The 19235-nt window shown below is 35.2% G+C and overlaps 2 protein-coding genes across 2 annotated transcripts; both read left to right on the forward strand.

Annotated features, from left to right (window-relative positions):
• Positions 1-1789: 1789 nt before the first annotated feature.
• On the forward strand, positions 1790-6337 carry LOC142606160 (subtilisin-like protease SBT4.3). The gene is made up of 10 exons (XM_075777554.1): positions 1790-1798; positions 2512-2603; positions 2700-2791; positions 2901-3147; positions 3233-3734; positions 3952-4043; positions 4128-4346; positions 4439-4550; positions 4705-4918; positions 5793-6337. The coding sequence occupies exons 2-10, from the start codon at positions 2527-2529 to the stop codon at positions 6335-6337; spliced, it is 2100 nt and encodes a 699-aa protein (XP_075633669.1). The 5' UTR covers positions 1790-1798; positions 2512-2526.
• An 8528-nt stretch (positions 6338-14865) lies between these two features.
• On the forward strand, positions 14866-16898 carry LOC142607022 (protein THYLAKOID ASSEMBLY 8-like, chloroplastic). The gene is made up of 2 exons (XM_075778427.1): positions 14866-15338; positions 16210-16898. The coding sequence occupies exons 1-2, from the start codon at positions 14961-14963 to the stop codon at positions 16597-16599; spliced, it is 768 nt and encodes a 255-aa protein (XP_075634542.1). The 5' UTR covers positions 14866-14960; the 3' UTR covers positions 16600-16898.
• Positions 16899-19235: the final 2337 nt, after the last annotated feature.

Raw genomic sequence — 19235 nt, forward strand, 5'->3', positions numbered from 1 at the left:
TAACATACCACATCATCTTATCACATATTTAAGAATAAGCATAACCACACCAAATCAATCACACACCCAATCAATTGTAATACCCATATATAAATCGAACCAAATTGGGAGTTTAGTAAGATATTATTAGATGTAGTAGGATATATTGAACTTTAAGTAAAATGCTGATGTGACAATCTCTTATTTGATGGTGCAAAACATGAATTTTACACCCAATTCTTACCAAATTTGGGCTCATTTTTTGAATATCAGTCGCACTTTAATAGTTTCTATCTTTATTATCTTTTTTCTTAAAAAAATTTTGACTTTGAGGATTTTTTTTTTATTTGGAAGACACCGTGAATCAAGCCAACCAATTATGTAATTTTGTTTCTCAAAAAAAAAAAATCATGTAATTCTAGCTATTTTCCTTTTTAATGAACTCGAGTCTATATAAAATATATATTAAAAAATTTTCTTTAAAAAAAAAGAAAAGTGCTACATTTACAACATTTTCATAACAAATCATAGGTTAGTTGTTATTGATTCAAATTTGAACTTATCATTGAGATTACTTTCTACTCTAACAATAACAACCAGTAATAACTTGTCATTTATGATTTGTTGTGAAAATGTTGTGAAAATGTTGTTAACATAACATTTCTAAAAAAAAATTAGTCTATATAAAATTAATTGCTTGTGTGGTAAAATGAGTAAGTTTAAAGTTTAAATACTTTAAACCATACCTTAAAAAAAAAAAAAATACTTTAAACCATAGAAAAAAAATGCACCAATATTAATGAAAATCCCCAAACAACTTGGAAAAAAAAAAAAGACTCAAAACAATATGGGAGTGGTAATTTTTTTTTTAAATCTTCAACAAAAAAAAAAGTCCAACTCGAGACCCGAGCAACTGACCTGAATATTTGGGTTGGATTGGGTCTCTGTTTGTCAAACTTGATTTTTATTGGTTTGGGTTGCAGGTGACTGTAAACCCGACCCGATCTCACTCATATTTGTACACAAATGTCACGTAGCAAAATAAATGGTAGGGAATAAACATAAATGGAATTAGGGGGGGGGGGGGGGGGGGGGAAAAATATCGTGCCACATTGGCGTGTGTAATTGTGTTGTCTAAGATGTGTTCACACTTCACAGTCATTATCCAGGAAGGATTCATTCGAAAAGAAAGCATACGCATGTGGGAAGAGAAACATTATAGATCACTGCGAAAGTTGCAAGCTACCATCCTAAATTCTGTCCAAGGTTTTAGTTGGTAATACCATTATGAACCTGACTCACAGTGATTACCTAAATTAAAGACCACTCTAAAGGAAATGACAACATCGTGGAGTACAAGGATCTGACATGTGTGCGTAAAATAACTGAACTATATATTATAACATAGTTAGAATCATCCTCGATAATTCCAATCAAAGTTTTCCTAAAAATAAAATCTTCCAATAAAAGTTTCTAAGTTTAATTTTATTCCATAGATGCATTTTTCCCTTTTATAAGGGGATTTGTACCCGGACATCTTAGAAATATAAGGAAGTGCTAGAGAAGTGACAAAACTTTTGGTATTCCATGGATGCATTTGGAAACAAGAAATTAAATGTGAATGCTTATAGACAAGAGAATCTGAACCTTAAATTCTTATATAAAATACCATTCACCACTGTTCCTCAAAAAAAAAAAAAAAAAAGTTCTCAGAATCAGGAAAATGGCCATGAATGGATCTCTTCTGTTATGTTACATAGCCTACATTCTCATACTCACCAGAAGCTTATCATGCAGAGCTGCCGATGAAGATAGAAAGGCAAGGGTTATCTTATTTCTTTGTTTTTTTGGTAAATAAAAAATGGGTAGAGGGGGCGACTAGTATGATTTCCTTTTCTGAGCGTGATCATAGTGGCACCCTACCTGTTTCCAAGAGAGACCCTATATTCCAAGTTTGTGAGAAACTAACTTATTATCTCTGGACTGTTTGGGATGGAGATGGAATATAAGGACCGGAGCACCAACACATAGCCTAGGAAGCACATGTGCAGATTCGGGTGAGGGTGCGGTGCGGTGACTCACCAATTTTTGAAAAAGTAAGATGCGAGTGCGGCGGGACACGTTTCTTAAAAAATTATTAAATATATTTTTATTTATATTTCCTATGTATTGAAAGCATATTATTTTCATATAATGTTAAACATAGACCAGAGCAATAGTAGATAAGAACCTTTGGAATCAATTTAATATTTATAGCCGATATTTAGGGAGTAAATTTTGCAAAATAATATTATTTTTTAATGATAAGTAATTATTTAAATTGATACAATTACCAAATTATTTGGGAACTTTTTTTTAAAAATAAACAAATAAGACGTGGAAAGAGATAAAAAAAAGGGAAAGAAAACAATAGAGTCAAACAGTGTATTTTGCCGTGTTTTTTTACTTTTTTTTTTAACACTATTTTTGGCCTGTTTTGGACCCAATCGGCCACACCTTCTGAGACTCTTTTCTGCTTTAATGATAATGCAGGTATACATTGTGTACATGGGGTCACTTCCTACGGGGCAATACTCACCGTTGTCTAACCACTTTAATTTGCTTCAAGAAGTTGTTGAGGGCAGGTAAGCTACGATTGAGAGGTAACATTGCCTTTTGTTTTTATTTAAAAATAATAATGTCAGATTTTTCTAATTCTCTTTCTCTTTGTCCTTCTCTAGTTCTGTAGAAAATTTCTTGCTTAGAAGTTACAAAAGGAGTTTCAATGGATTTGTTGCCAAGCTCACTGATCTTGAAAGACAAAAGCTTGCTAGTGAGTGCTGCAAGACAATTTTATCATATCATTTCCCGAAAGAGTCGCATAATTTGATGGGACATAACTCATAACATTATAGCATGCATTTACATACTGTGATGTGCAGGTAGGAAGGAAGTAGTCTCTGTTTTTCCAAGCAAAACTTACCAACTACACACAACAAGGTCTTGGGACTTTATTGGTTTATCCGGGACAGTTGAAAGGAATGCTGCTGCTGAGAGTAATGTCACAGTTGGCTTCATTGACACTGGAATCTGGCCTGAATCAGAGAGCTTCAATGATGATGGATTTGGTCCTCCTCCCAAGAAGTGGAAGGGTGAATGTAAAGGAGGCAAAAATTTCACTTGCAATAAGTAATGTTTTTTCTCCCAGTTTTTTGTTCATGCTATTTGTACTCCTCTAAATGCTGATCATCGATATGGAACTATCATATTTCAGCAAGATCATTGGAGCTCGATATTACAAATCATCAAATGAAAGTAAGACTGCAAGGGACGATATAGGTCATGGAAGCCATACTGCCTCAACGGCAGCTGGCAACAAAGTAAAGGATGTCAGTTTCTATGGAATTGCTCAAGGTACTGCAAGAGGAGGGGTTCCCTCTGCGAGGATTGCAGCATATAAAGCCTGCTATCCAGATGGCTGTGAAGACGCAAGTATATTGGCAGCTTTCGACGATGCTATTGCTGATGGAGTTGACATCATTTCCATTTCATTAGGACCAAATTTACCCGCTTCAGATTTCAGCCATGATGCTGTTGCGATTGGTGCTTTTCATGCGATGGAGAAAGGAATATTAACTTCTCAATCTGCAGGCAACAGTGGTCCAGATAAAGCTACTGTGGGAAGTATATCTCCATGGATACTTAGTGTAGCAGCAAGCAGCACAGATCGCCAAATCATAGACAAGGTCGTCCTTGGGAATGGAAAGACACTAGCTGTATGTATCATCCACTCCTATATCTTTTTAAATCCATTCTAGTCATTGTACATGAGTGTTTCATTTTAAGCTCCATCAATTCAATCACAGTATACCATTTGTACATAAGTTGTGATTGGTAGCCGATAAACTGAAACACAAATGTGAGATTGGATTGTTTATTGTCATGTATGCATTGAATATCTATTTTGCAATCTAATGGTTCTCCATCACAAAGGGAATTGGAATTAATGGTTTCTCATTAAACGGAACTACATTTCCTCTTGTTGATGGAAAAAATGCTGTGGTGAGTGAGTGCTCTGATTCCAGGTAAATATTTTGCCATTCAAATTGTTTTAATATTTTAATGATATATTAATGATAAAATGAAACTTCAAAATTCTTGTATTGCAGTTTTTGCATTGTAGGGTGCCTAAACAGCACTTTAGTGAAAGGCAAGATTGTTCTTTGCGATAAGCCTCAAGGAGATGATGGGGCTAGCAGTGCTGGTGCAGTTGGATCGATCTTGAAGAATGAACCGTTTGATTATGATGCTAGTATCTTCTTACTACCTGCATCTTCTTTAAGCGTTGACAGACATGATATAGTCGCATCCTACATTAATTCTACCAAGTATGGGTTTCTATATAATACCCATATGTGTTGTTTGCTCTACACATTTGTTTCTTTAAATGACTTGGTCATTTTTGTGTTTTACCTTACAGAGAGCCTCGAGCGACCATTCTAAAGAGTGAAGCAGTAAAAGATCGTAATACCCCCAAAATTGCTTCATTTTCTTCACGTGGGCCGAATATCTTTGCACCAGAAATATTGAAGGTACATGCTTTCGGTACCTACAAGCTCTTTTGTCATATGTATAATTCAATATTTGGAAGATGGAGATTTGAACTTTTGATGTTTCAGCTCTGAAAACACCTAGATATGCCAACTATATTGTATTATGCTTTAAATTGGCTCACATGTGTTGCAGCCTGATATAACAGCCCCAGGGACAGAAATCTTGGCTGCATATTCACCGATTGCTTCACCCACATCTTACGATGAAGACAAGAGGCGTGTTAAGTACAGTATATTATCCGGAACCTCCATGGCTTGCCCCCACGCCTCGGGTGTGGCTGCATATGTCAAAACGTTTCACCCCAATTGGTCTGCTGCAGCCATCAAATCTGCCATTATGACTACCGGTAATCTTTTTCAATTCTTCTTAATTGTGCCTTTTATTTTTCCTAGCTAAGCAGTATTCGCTAGGATTTGACTTCACAGGGGGGGGGGGGGGGGGGTTTTTTATACACATGCAAGTGCACTGTTAACATTCTCCATATAGTGTATTTGAGACCAATCTGAAATATAAAAAACACTCATGTTTATATCAAGTGATGTTTAATGCAAAAAAATAAAACAAAACAGTATTAATCTGTAAAAGATTTTTCACATGAATAAATCAATTTTTGATTTTTTTAAAGTCAAAATTTCACTTATGAATGGAAAGAGTTTATATAGTGAGACAGACTTCAAGTACAACATACATAAAATTATGTTATTTTGGAATTATCCCAAAGTTCTATTGCTTATAACAATTTTTTTTACGAAAGAGGATAAATTATTATAGTTAGAATTTGAGTTCATGTCAGGAGTTTAAAAAAAATATTTATATATATATATATATTTAGAGATAACAATATTTTTTTTTCTTTCCCCAACCTTCATTTTTTAAAATAGGTTTTGAACTTTAAAAATGCTGATAAAATACGGATTTCTCTTTTTAATGAATTCTGACATATAAAAAAGATACTAGTATATTTTTAATAAGTTATATATATATATATATATATATATATATAAAAAAAGTTAATAGTAATTATAAATATGATAACAAATTAATATAGCCAATTTTTTTAAGTAAATAAAAATAAAGTTATAATTAGGGGGCTCCCATAAAACAGCCTTGGCTCCGCCTATATGGCTAAGTACTAGTAAAGTTTTTGTTTTTGTTTTTTTTTTTAAGGGAAAGTAAAGTTATTTGTTGCTAAAAATCACCAACACATTTTGTATTTATAGCTTCGCCCATGAATGCAACCAAAAGTTTAGCAGCAGAATTTGCTTATGGATCTGGGCAAATCAATCCAACAAAAGCTGTTGATCCAGGACTTGTGTACGATGCTTCCAAAGAAGACTACATCAACTTGCTATGCAGTTTGGGCTATGATGAGAAGGACCTTAGACTCATTTCAGGAGATAACAGCACTTGCCCCAAAGTTTCCACAAAAACATTGGCCAGAAATCTGAATTATCCTTCAATGACGGCAATGGTCAAACCATCGAAGTCTTTTAATGTTACCTTTCACAGGACAGTTACGAATGTAGGCTATGCAAATTCCACTTACACGGCCACAACCTTCACAATATCCAAAGTGAAAATAGTCGTAGAGCCTGAAGTGCTCTCCTTCAAGTCCTTATATGAGAAGAAGTCTTTTGTGGTGTCTGTTACAGGAGGACAAAGAGTTCTGCCAACTGATTACTCAATGGCGTCCTCATCATTGGTATGGTCAGATGGCAGTCATAGTGTAAGGAGTCCAGTTTTTGTGTTTGCACTGTTAACTTGATCAAGGGCGAAAAGATATTGTTTTGACGCCGATTATATTACGCGGCAAATTATTTACTTAAGTTCCAGCTACGCTACCAAGAGTTTTGTAGCTCAATTAGTTGCTATTTTTTGGTGTTTTCAACAGAGATACCCGCACTTTAAATCCCCTTCTTAAATCCCCTTCTTATTGTAAATATGAAATTAAGAAAATAAAATAAATAAAAAGTCTAGTTATGGAAATTGTTCAATTAAGTTTTAACAATTAAAGAATAAAACATAGGCTACAACATTTGTGCACTTTTTTTTTTTTTTTTTAAATGTCCATAATTTGATATTTTCCTTTGAAATCTATTAAAGGTAAGAAGGTTATTATGAGTCTATGCCAAAGAAAGACCAATGTTAGCATCTGAGCTATACTGAACTGCTATCTATGACAGTCTAGCTCAAATTTTATAAATAGGCAAAAATGTAAAACTGACCCTCTAACTTTCACATTTTTTTTATTTCAGTCCTCTAACTTTCAATTTTTTGTCAATTCAAGGCTCTGTTACTATTCTGTTACTGCTGTTGTCAGACCCACTAAAACGACGTCGTTTTGGTTGTGTTTTTTTTTTTTGTCATTCCCCTTCCCCTGAAATCAAAAGAAAACCCAAGTACCCAAATCCTTAACTCGTGAAACTTTGAGAGAGAGAGAGAGAGAGAGAGAGAGAGAGAGAGAGAGAGAGAGAGAGAGAGAGAGAGAGAGAGAGAGAGAGAGAGAGAGAGAGAGAGAGAGAGAGAGAGAGAGACTGTTTTTCAATCCCTAATTTCTCAATTCCCTTTTGTCAATTCCTTAGAATTTATCGCTCTGGCACTCGATTGCGCCTCCGATTTCGCTCTCCACTAATCGAAGAATCGGCGGAGACTTCGAACGATTCCAATATTGGGGAATGAATGAATTCTCTTCACTAGTCCGACGCCGTTTAATCAGTTCATGTTCCTGCGATGCCCTTCTTTATTTTTCGCTGGAAGTGAAGACGTGCATGAGACGTTAGTGAAGGAAGACAGCCATTTTGTGAGGTTAAACAAAGGAATAATGGTGATGAGGAGTGAGATTGAAATTAATAGTGGTTTGCAACTAGAGTTTCTGAAAGTTTGTGTGAGTACGGAGGATGGAGGAGTGGCCTCCTTCGAAATCCCAACTGGAATTTCGGGCAATATAACCCCCAAAAGCTCCTCTGTATCCAACTCTTCCTCTCTATCCCAAGGAGATTTCCCAGTAAGCATTTTACACAGCGAATTTTACGGTGGGGTGGTGGCGGTGAACTTAGTCTCTCTCTCTCTCTCTCTCTCTCTCTCTCTCTCTCTCTCTCTCTCTCTCTCTCTCTCTCAAAGTTTCACGAGTTAGGGATTTGGGTACTTGGGTTTTCTTTTGATTTCAGGGGAAGGGGAACGATGACGTTGTTCCCCTTAATGTTTTTTTTTCTCTGATTTTTCTTATTTTAATTTCGAATTAAGAAAAAAACACAACCAAAACGGTGTCGTTTTAGTGGGCCTAACGACAACAGTAACGGAGTCTTGAATTGACAAAAAATTGAAACTTAGAGGACTGAATTGACAAAAATGAAAGTTAGAGGACAGAAATGAAAAACGGTGAAAGTTAGAGGGCCAGTTTTGTATTTTTTCCTTATAAATATAATAATATTTTAGTACTACTTTAATTAAAATATCTTTTCTCTCTCTCACTATTCCTCTTTTCTTCTCAACGGACTTGCTCTCACTATCTTTTCTTCTCTTTCTCAGTATCTTTAATTAATGAAGTGGTAAAAAATATAAAATCTTTGATGTTGGGTATATTGTAAAGTGAGTTATTAAAATAAATAAAGTAGGTTTTTGAGATGCTAAATGCTAAATTTTTTGAAATCCTTAATGAGAATGCTCTAAGAGCATCAGCAGTGGGCCTGCTATATGCCAAATGCAAGGTATATTTGGCATTCAGGCCCAAAAACTGCTTAGCAACGGGAAGGCCAAATTGGAAAAGGCTAAATATTTTTGACATATAGCTACAGTACCATCCTAATTTTTTTTGACATATAGCTACAGTACTATCTTAAATGTAAGACGGTACTGTAGCTAAATGGGATAAAAAATAATTTTTTTTTAATACTCACTCATCCTTTTTAACCCGAGAATTTCTCTCTCCTCTTCATTATTTCTCTTCTTTTCTCTCTCTTCCTTCTCTCTTTCTCATCTGCTCTCTGCTCTCTTCATACCCAAGACTCTCTCCAATGCCCCTCTCTCTTCGATAAGTTAGATGCTACTCTCTCTCCGATGACACTCTCTCTCCGATAGTGATTCCGACGAGGCATCGGTGCTCCAATCCCTTTATCAATTCACTTAACAGACGAGGCATCGGTGCTTTGACGACCCTCTTCAAACCGACATTCTTGCCTGTGTAGATGACCCTCTCTCTTCAAACCGACAAAATCAACTTCCTTCAAGCTTCCCAGTGGTGAATTCGCTTCCTTCAAGCTTTAACAAAATCGAGTTACCCAGCGGCGAATTGAGCAATCCGGCTTTCATAAATTTTTGTTGTGTTTGTGGGTGAAGATTATGTGGCTTCGCAGTGGTTAGCGATGGAGATCGCGGTGGGTTAGTATTGGGTCACATGGGTTGTGTGGGTCTAGTGGGTTGTGATTTGTGTGGGAGTGGGTTTTGGGTCGATGGGTGGCAGTGGGTTGATTTCAATAGGTGTGATTTTGGTGGGCAACGACGTGGTCAGTGGATGCAGCGGTGTGGGTCTGGTGGTGCAACGACTTGGGTAGTAGGTGTAGTGGCATGGGTCTGGTGGTGCAGCAGTGTGGGTTTGCTGGTGATGGCTCCGATGGGTTTGACAAAGGTTTGAATTGGAGCTCCGATGGCTCCGATAGTGATTTTTTTTTTTGAATGGGTTTAATAGAGTTGCTGTGTTTTTTTTTTGTGTGTGTGTGTGTTTTTTTTTGTGTGGTGTTGATGGTCGGAGAGGGTGGTGTTGATTTTTTTTGGTGTTGCCGGTAGATTATGGGCTGCTAGTGGAGGTGGTGTCAGGTGTGTGTAGTGCAGCGGTGGTGGTGATTGTGGTTCTTGAACAGAAAGAAAGAGAGAGAAAGAATAAATAATGTGTTGTAGTATAAATGAAGGTTATTGTGGAATATATTATTTTATTATGTAAAAATATTATTTTAATGAGTAGAATAGGAAAATAAAAGTTGGGATGTTGAGAGTATTGTAAAATGGTATTGTATAATTGATAAAGTGACTTTTTGGGATGGTAAAATAAGATGAGATAAAATCCTAGCTGTGGATGCTCTAATTGTTTTAAATTGTAAGCTAGTAAGAAACAAGCTGACAAAAGAATTCATGCACAACGCACATGACCCTGTGCTTTTGGTTAGTAACTATAAATGTCCATTTGTAATAATGTTACCCTTGTGCTTATAGAAAAAGCCGATGCTACTTAAGATTGTTGCCATATGATGGTTTATGGTATGCTTCACTTATATTCTTTTGGAAAATACTAAAATCAAAACTTTTGCCACAATTTACTCATGCGATAAATCGTAAGTAGTGGAGTTGTAAACTCACCACTTTTACTCTACTATTCGCGACTTGCCACGTGAGCAAATTGTGGCAAAAGTTGTGGTTCTAACATTACTTTATTCTTTTTTGTTGTTTAGGTGGAATTCAAATTGATTCTCAGGCATGAGGTCTATAAATAATGAAAAGTGCTACATCCATAATATTTTCATAACAAATCTTAGGGGAAACATTGTTACTGGTTTTAATTTGAATCCACAATTGAAATTACTTTTTTATCTACCAATTAGGAAATTACAACATACCACATAGTATTTATTATGAAAGTGTTGTGAAAATATTAAGGGTCCGTTTGGATACAGCTGAAAACTGAAAACTGAAAGCTGAAAACACTGTAGAAAAATAATTTTTAAATGTGTAAATAGTATCGTGGGACCTACTTTTAATTAAAAAATTGCTGAAAAGTACGTGAATAATGCGCGCACTGTTCATGTACTGTACAGCTGAAAACTGAAAACTGAAAGCTAAAATCACTGTAGAAAAATAATTTTTAAATGTGTAAATAGTATCGTGGGACCTACTTTTAATTAAAAAATTGCTGAAAAGTACGTGAATAGTGCTCGCATAGTGCGTGAACAGTGCGCGCATAGTGCGTGAACAGTGCGCGCACTGTGCATGCACAGTGACTTGTCCCCTAAAAACAGAAACGGGCAGCAGGGAAAAAAAAAAAGAGGGAAAACGCTGAACGCTGGACGCGTTCAGCGCTATCCAAACCAAGCTTAAGTACATAGCATTTCGTATATATTATTTTGTGTCTAATACTTGTTGTTTATTATCATCTATTCATTTATGAGCCATGTTAACTGATATCCTTAGAACAATTATTAATAAATCATATAAAGAAAATTTTGACAACAACTGCATGAAAAATATAAAAAATGTAAAAAAAAGAAAAGAAAAAATCAACTACTTTCAATTTCTAAAAGTAAAAGTGATATGAAATTTTGAATCCTAATTATCGTAATAAAATAGAGTAAGGGTCCATTTGGGAAGTGATGAAAATTGAAACTTATTTGATTTTGTAACTTATTTTTTGTACTATTCATAGGTCCCATTATACTATTTAATTAGTTAGCTTTTAAAATTTTTTTTTCTGCACTTTCAACAATTTTTTTTTTTTTTTGTTTCAGTTAAATAAGCTGTTCTCAAATAAACCCTAAGAGCATCCACATTGGTAGAGGCAAAAATTTGGCAATTTAGCACCTACAAAAGTCACTTTATCTATTATACCTCTTTACTTTACAATACACCCAACATCAATGGATCTTTATTTTTAACTATTTGTATAAATAATATAAAGAACTCATTAGAATAAAATAAAAAATATTTACCACAAAAACCTTTCAACTAGCCACAACCACCTCCACCACCACTCCACCAGCAACAACACAACCAAAACAGCCACAACACAGCCAAAAATAGCCACAGCCATTCCAGCACCACTCCACTGCCAACACAGCCAAATAGCCACTCCACTAGAAATGGCAAAACGGGTCAAATTTTTTTGACCCGACCTGACCTGAACTCGATTTTTTTTACCCGAAGCAAAAACGGGTTGAGTCATGACTCGACTCGTGTTTTTTGCGGGTCAACCCGACCTGAAATCGAACCATTTTTTTAAACTTTTTTTTTGGGGTAAAAAAGATAGTAAAATTAAGAAAATATTGGTTTAATTGTTTATTGTGACTTTTAAGGAAGCAATTGATACATTTACATAATTGCATGCGAATTAATTGAAAGATAAATAGTTAAGCACTCTGTAATGAGTAAATATTTTTAGATATCAAATAGCAAAGTACATGTCAAGATAATCTGGTTACAATAGAGTTAAAAACATATTTAAAATCGTAGACATATGTGAGAAACATTCACAAGTGTGAAAATAGTGAAGCCAAAGTATCAAATTAGCATAAATTATGAATGCTTAGACCTATTAACAATTTATGTTCAAAATATATGGCTTTTCAAAATAAATTATGATATTTCCTAGGATGTGTGTTACTTAACAATAATATGATATTCATAAAAGAGACCATATATAAATAAGTAAGCAATCAAACTTTAATGTATATCTCAAATTGAAATAGAGTTCCAACCACAATTGATAATAGATTATAAAATTAATTTTCAAGATTTTATATTTCTTATATGTTTTTATTCTTTATCAAATGAGTTATCCAATAAGTCATTTGTAATTTTGTTTTATATTTTGGAATGTTGATATTGTATAGAAATAAAACTTGTGTATTTGTTTTACTTATCTTTGTGTTATTTTGTTTTAGATAGCAATGTTAATATTTATATAATTTTAAAATTATTGAATAAGTATTAATAAGTATAACTGAATTCATTCTTGATATAAGTGGTGAATTCAAAATAATGCATTTTACATCAAGTAATTTGTTGCATAACTTTCCAAATGGCAAATACATGTTATTTTCTTTATAAATATTTTTAAAAAAATCATGAAAAATACGGGTCGACCCGACTTGACCCGCAACCCGATTGACCCGAACCCATTTTTAACTTGCTTAAAATGACTCGTTTTTGACTTGTGACCCGACCCGACCCGACCCATTCGTTTTGCCATGTCTACACTCCACCACCACTCCACTGCTAACACAGCCAAATAGCAACAACACAACCAAAACCAAACCCAACATAGCCACAACTACAACCACAACACAGCACACAGTAACCACAACCATAACCCACTTCTACAACCAAACCCAAAATCAAACCCACAGACAAAATCAAAAATTAAACCACCACCAATAGCCACTGCAGTAAGAAAAGAAAAAAAAAAGCATAGTGCCTCATTGAAACGAATTGGAAGCCACTAGAGATCGAGATCTGAAAAAGTTGATACGAAGAGAGAAAAACAAAAGAGAACAGAAAAAAAAAAAAAGAAAAAGAAAGGAGAGAAATGGCAAGTCTGGAGAAGATGTAGAAAAATAAGAAATTATTTAAATATTAGTACAATGTGAACACAGATATATAATACTATTATTATTTTAACTATGAGTTACAATTGTGGAGTAAAAAAAAAAAAGTTTTGGATTCACCAATGTAGTCACATTTTGGTATTTGGTAGTGCTAAAAATAGCAATATAACTTTTTAGCACCATCAATACTAGTTCTCTAAGAGCATTCACAATAAAAGTGTTAATAGATATTTGTAACACTTTTAACACCTCACACGCTAAAAACTCCTCTACAACAAAGTTGCTAAAGCTATTTATTTTTAACATCTAGCTATAGTAAGATTTCATTTCTAACACCAAACTGTAGGAAGATGTTATAAATTTTTTTTTATTACTTTCTAACTATAACTACCCATTTTTCCTTTTATTTAATTTATTTTTTCTCTTTGATTCTAACGCCAAGTCTTTGGCTCTAGTCCCTCCCCAGCTCTCCTTCTCCCTGTCACCCAATCCCTTCCTTCTTTGTCTAAAATTGAACCCAAGCCAAAGTTTCATGGCCATCTCTTCTTCATGGCTCCATTGTTGCTGCCGTCACTCATGGTGGAAGAGAAAGGTTTTTGTTTTTGTGTTTTGTTTTGTTTTTTTTAATGGTGGTGGAAGACCAAGGAACCGAGTTTTGTGATGGTGGTGGAAGTGGCGGGGTTGTGAGACAGTGAGAGTGGGTGGTTGCGGCAGTTTTTGGTGGGTCTTGCGGTGGTTCAATTGGTGGGTGGTGGGATTTATGGTGGTTGTGGTATGTGTTAAGTTAGTGGAAGCTCTGACACTAGATTGCTGAACAAATGACTGAACAAGAGAGCTTTTATTGAGACTTAACTCTTGGAATTACAACACTTTACAAGCACTAATGCTTTTACAAGACACACACCAAATCTCTAGACACCTACACACACTTCACCTTACTTACAACTTCTCACCTCTCACTTGGTGCTTTATGCCATTCACTCACTTCACACCTCTAGGAGTCTCACACTCTACTACAATTTACACTCTACTTCACTTCTCTAGTAGTCTCTCACTCCACTTCTTCTCTAGGAGTCTCTCACTCTATTTCACTTCACTTCACACCTCACCACATCTATTTATACTAAGTGTATGTTGGTTAGGGAACCAAATTGAAGCTTCTAGATCTTCCTTTTTATTGGCATTAAACTGATGCCATTCTCCAACCTTCTAGACTATTCTATAAACATGTGATTGTATTTCACTTCTACATAGAAGATTCTAGAAGGACATCTTCTAGAGAAATCTAGAACCCAAGAGAATGTTCTAGAGAATGAGAGAGAGGTTGAGATAAACTCTAGATATTTCTAGAGAAAGAGATTGTGTGAGGAATTCTAGAAATTTCTAGAGAATTTCGGAGAGAAGCAAATTGAGTGGAGCTCTAGAAATTTCTAAAGACAAGAGAGTTAGTGTTGATTTTTAACAGTATGGGTGGTGGGTTTTTGGTGTGTGGTTGGGTTTATATGGTGGGTTTGTGGTGGTTGTGGTATGGATGGTGAGTTCTTTTTTGGTGGGTGGGTGGATGGGTTTGTGTGGTGGGTGGTGGTGGTGGTAAGTGGTTGTTCTTACTGCTTCCAAGAAGAGAGAGAGACAAAGGATGAGAAAGAAGGAAAGTAATAGAAAGAAAAAAAGAAAAGAAAAACATGATTAATAAAAATAAATAAATAAAAAATAAATATTTTAATAGTGGTAAAAAACAAACAAACATTTGATATTGGTGTAATATTAAGTAGAGTGTTAAAATAAATAAAATAGTATTTTAAGTTGCCAAATGTTATATTTTTTAACATCTTTGACCAAAATGCTCCAAGTAAAGTGCTAAGCGGAAAAAAAAGAAAAAAAAGAAGAAAGAAAAGTTAAAACTAATGTAGGGTTTGTTTTGTCGTTTCTGCCCAAAAAAAAAAAAAGAAGTTTTGTTTTGTTTTATTTATTTTTTAATGCAAACACGATGTCGTTCATTCTCTCAATCGCAGAGTTCTTTGTGTTTCATTTGGCAAACGAGTAGTGTTGCCATTATCAACTCGGTGACACAAAGTAACTCCAATGGCAACTCGTGCATTTTCAAGACTGAGAACCCCAATTTGCACCTCGATACTCATTCGGAACCTAACAAGAACATCCATTATACACCACTCATTGTCTCTAAAACCCAAAGTTCCAGCATTAGAACCCGACTGCTGCAAACCCATACGTGGATTTAAGCTATACCATGATGGGAGACCCAGAGGACCCCTCTGGAGAGGCAAGAAGCTGATTGGCAAAGAAGCGCTTTTTGTAATATTGGGGTTAAAGAGGTTCAAGGATGATGAAGAGAAGCTTGAGAAGTTCATCAAGACCCATGTGCTAAGGCTCTTGAAGATGGATTTGATTGCTGTGCTATCTGAGCTTGAGCGCCAGGAAGAGGTTGCTTTGGCTGTCAAGGTCTTGAATATCTGCTTCCATTGTACTTTCTATTTCACATTCTCATTTGGATTGCTTTTAGATTTTCAGTTTTTGGGTTTATGATTGGTCACTCTCTCACTCATAATTGAAATAGTCATATTGCTGACCTTCTGGATGGGGAATTTACTTCGTATAATATGAAAACAAGTAATTTTTTGTGACTTGGTATTTAGAAGAGCAGTAAATGGGGATGTCCTGGAAGTGTTTGATAAAATGCTTGAAAGAAAATATCTGCTCTTGGGAACTTCTAATATGCTTTGATTTGATGATTGTTGAGAATTATTTTAGTTTCCTGTAAAATGGAGGCTTCATAGAAAAAAGAAATCTGAACTATGTCCACTGAAGGAGGTCCTTTTAGTAGTCATTTTCTGTTATTGTGATATTGTCAATTGCATCTGTCAGTTCTCTGTCTCAAACAAGGATCTTTGTTAACATGCAAAGAAATAGAAGGTCATAAAAGAAGTCTTTTTTCCCCTCTTTTAAATCATTTTAAATTGATAAATTATTAGCAATTGAAAAAGAGATAGTTTGTTTTTACATTTTGGGTTTAGTATGCTCCTTCAATATCAGTGGTAATAATGACTGTTATAGTTACTTCTCTTTATTCGCTCTTGCCTGCCATCCTCCATTTCTGCAATTTTATTGCGGGCTTCATATTGTTTAAAGTTATGTTTCTTCGTAGTCCAGAACGCACAGTTTGGATAGGCTATTTCGCTAAAGTAGTCTCTGTCAAATTACATCAAATTATGCCTCATTCCATTTATTTATATTCTTATGCTGAGATTTTGATGTGGCTTTCTTTTACTATGACTATACACTTGAGCTTACAAGCAACTCAATGAATTTTCAGGTGTTTAAAGTGATACGGAAGCAAGATTGGTACAGGCCTGATCCTTATCTGTATAAGGACTTGATTATTGCATTAGCAAAGTGTCAGAAAATGGATGATGCAATGCAGTTGTGGGAAGACATGAGAAAGGAGAATTTGTTCCCTGATTCTCAAACATACACGGAAATGATAAGGGGGTTCTTGAGGCATGGATCTCCTGCAGATGCAATGAACATATATGAAGACATGACAAAGTCTCCAGAACCACCTGAGGAATTGCCATTCAGGATTTTGCTGAAGGGACTTCTTCCACATCCCCTTTTGAGAAATAGAGTCAAACAAGATTTTGAGGAGCTCTTTCCTGAACGGCATGTGTACGATCCTCCAGAAGAGATCTTTGGCTTACGCTGATGTTTGAATTTGGTACTCACCCCCTATTTTGGTAGTTAAAGATTTTGAGGGGAATCGATCCCCAGAAATGTCCCGCCACCAAGGATGGATGTGCTAGTTGGCCCAAAGACTATCGCTGCAATTGGTGCTTTGTTTTCGTATAATGTCTTTTTGGAGAATATATATTGGCATATTTAGATAGAATGGTATCAAACTCCTTTGGATACAATTTTTTTATGTAAACGAAGCTCTTTATTGCCCAACAAGTAGGCAAGGGATTTATAGATAGTTCAACTTCTTTCTAGTTGAATTCAATCTGAGATGGTAGCTTGACATCTTAGGCCCTGTTTGGTGGAGTGATTAAAACAATCATTTTCAGTTTTTAAATAAACGTAGGGTCCATTTGGTTGGGAGGATGGAAAAGTGAGATGATAGAAAGTAGAGGGAGGATGGAAAAGTGGGAAGATAGAAAAGTTTTTAGTTTTCCTCAGTTGTGTTTGGTTGAAAGGGTGGAAAAGTAGAGGGATGAAAAACTTTTTGGTTTGGTTGAAAATAAGGTTTGTATAAATTTACCATCATGTCCCTCTTAAATAAAAGAGAAAGTAATGCATTATACTTTTTAAAAAAAAATTGTGTATAGATGAAAGTGGATATTTCAAAAAATAATGTAAGAAATTATCCAAAAGTGTTTTCTTAAAAAAATAATAAAAATAAAAATTAAGAGAAAAAATAAAAAAAAGAAAGAAAAGAAGAACCCACCACCTAACAAAACAAAAGAAAGAAAGAAAAAAGGAAAAAAAAAGAGTCAGAAACGTTAAAATGTTTTTCCAACATAAAAAAAAAAATGAGAACAAAAAAAGTGGGGGCAGTTTTGTTAAAAAAAATTTCTCACTTTTCATTCAAATTTGGAGAGATTGTATTTTGAAGGGGAGGAGAGAAAACTTGTGGGCCCACCACTTTTCTCTCCCCCTCTCCCTTTTAACCAAACAGTAAAAAATGCTATTTTCTACCATATTTTTCATCTTTCCTGTTTTCACCCCAACCAAACACACGCTTATACATATTTCTACACACTTTTTCACCCACATGTATTTAAAAAAACTACAACTAACATTACTCAAACTCCTCTACCAAACGGGCCCTTAAAGGTAATAATTTTGTTATCGGCCTGCTTGGGAGTAGAAATGGAATTTGATACCAACCTGAACTTGATTGACTTGGTGCCAGCCAAAAACCACCCACCTTATCAGGTTATCAAGATAATATATTGAAGATAATACATGAGCAGTTTAAAGATGTTTAGAAAATAAGCCAAGAAACAGATTCTGTAGAAGACTAAAAGTTGCTTCCTCCATTTCTTTTAATAATAGTAGAAAAGGTTGGAGAAAGCATTTTAGTACATAATTGTCTTACTTCTGTGATATTCATCATTTATGTTAAACAAATTTAATTGCTCCGTGAGAGCATCCACACCAGCTCAGTCAAAATTGTGTAAAATAAAAGAAAGTACAATTTTTACACATTTTATGCAAAAAAACACCCACATCAGTGGGTGTATAAATAGCTAAAAATGTGAAAATCCATACACGAGCTACAGTACCGTGTAAATATACACGAGTACTGTAGCTCGTGTATGGATTATTTTATTCTTTCCCTTCGCTCCATTTTTCCTCTCCCTTCTCCGTTCTCAACGAACTCAACAAACTCAAAAAACACACAGATACAAACTCAAACAACTCAACAAACTCAAAAAACACACAGATACAAAAACACACCCACGATGCTTTGGTCGGCGGAGCTGCGGATCGGAGCTGGGATCGGCGTGGATCTGGGGATCGGAGATCGGAGCTGGGATCGGTGGTCGGAGATCGCGGCTGGGCTCGGCGTGGATCGGAGATTGGTGCTGTAGACCGGAGATCGGCGTGGGTCGGAGGTAGAGAGATGGGTAGAGAGAGAGAGAGAGAGCGAAAGAGAAATGAAGAGAAGGAGAGAGAGAGAGACATGAATCAGAAATGATGAAGAGAAGAAATGAAGAGAGAGAGAGAGAGAGAGAGAGAGAGAGAGAGAGAGAGAGAGAGAGAGAGAGAGAGAGATTACCAAAAAAATAAATAAACGCGCGCGGGGTAGTTGGCGAATATAATTAAAAAAAATCAGAAAATTATTATTTAATTAATAGAGGTGGTGGGATAAATGAACTGATGTGGGTGATTTGTAAAAATGAATGTGTAAAATTTTAAAAGGAGGTTTTTTGTGTAAAATAGATGAAATTTTTATACGAGTTGATGTAGTTGCTCTAAGTTGATAAAATACTCCAAAATTTATATTGAAGAAAATATTTTCTGCTGCCTCTAAGATTGACCTCAAAATCTCAATTAACTGCTTCATGCTTCAGACTTATGGTGGGCTCATGCTGGTTTATTTCTCATGCAACTTTTTGTTGTCCTTTGAAGCGTGAATGCATCAAACTTATCAGCTTGGTTAAGTAAATGGTGGTCTGAAATTGATGACAGATAAATCGGTACTTCCCACGTATTCAACATGTAGCACTGGTTTGATCATTAAATGAAGCCAGAGCTTTCCTGTTCCAATTATTGCCCACATACCTGTGTTTTAGCAATTTTCTTTACTTCTATCTCATCTTGTAGTTTTATTACTGA

The sequence above is a fragment of the Castanea sativa genome, chromosome 8, assembly GCF_040712315.1.
Source record: "Castanea sativa cultivar Marrone di Chiusa Pesio chromosome 8, ASM4071231v1".
Lineage (NCBI taxonomy): Eukaryota > Viridiplantae > Streptophyta > Magnoliopsida > Fagales > Fagaceae > Castanea > Castanea sativa.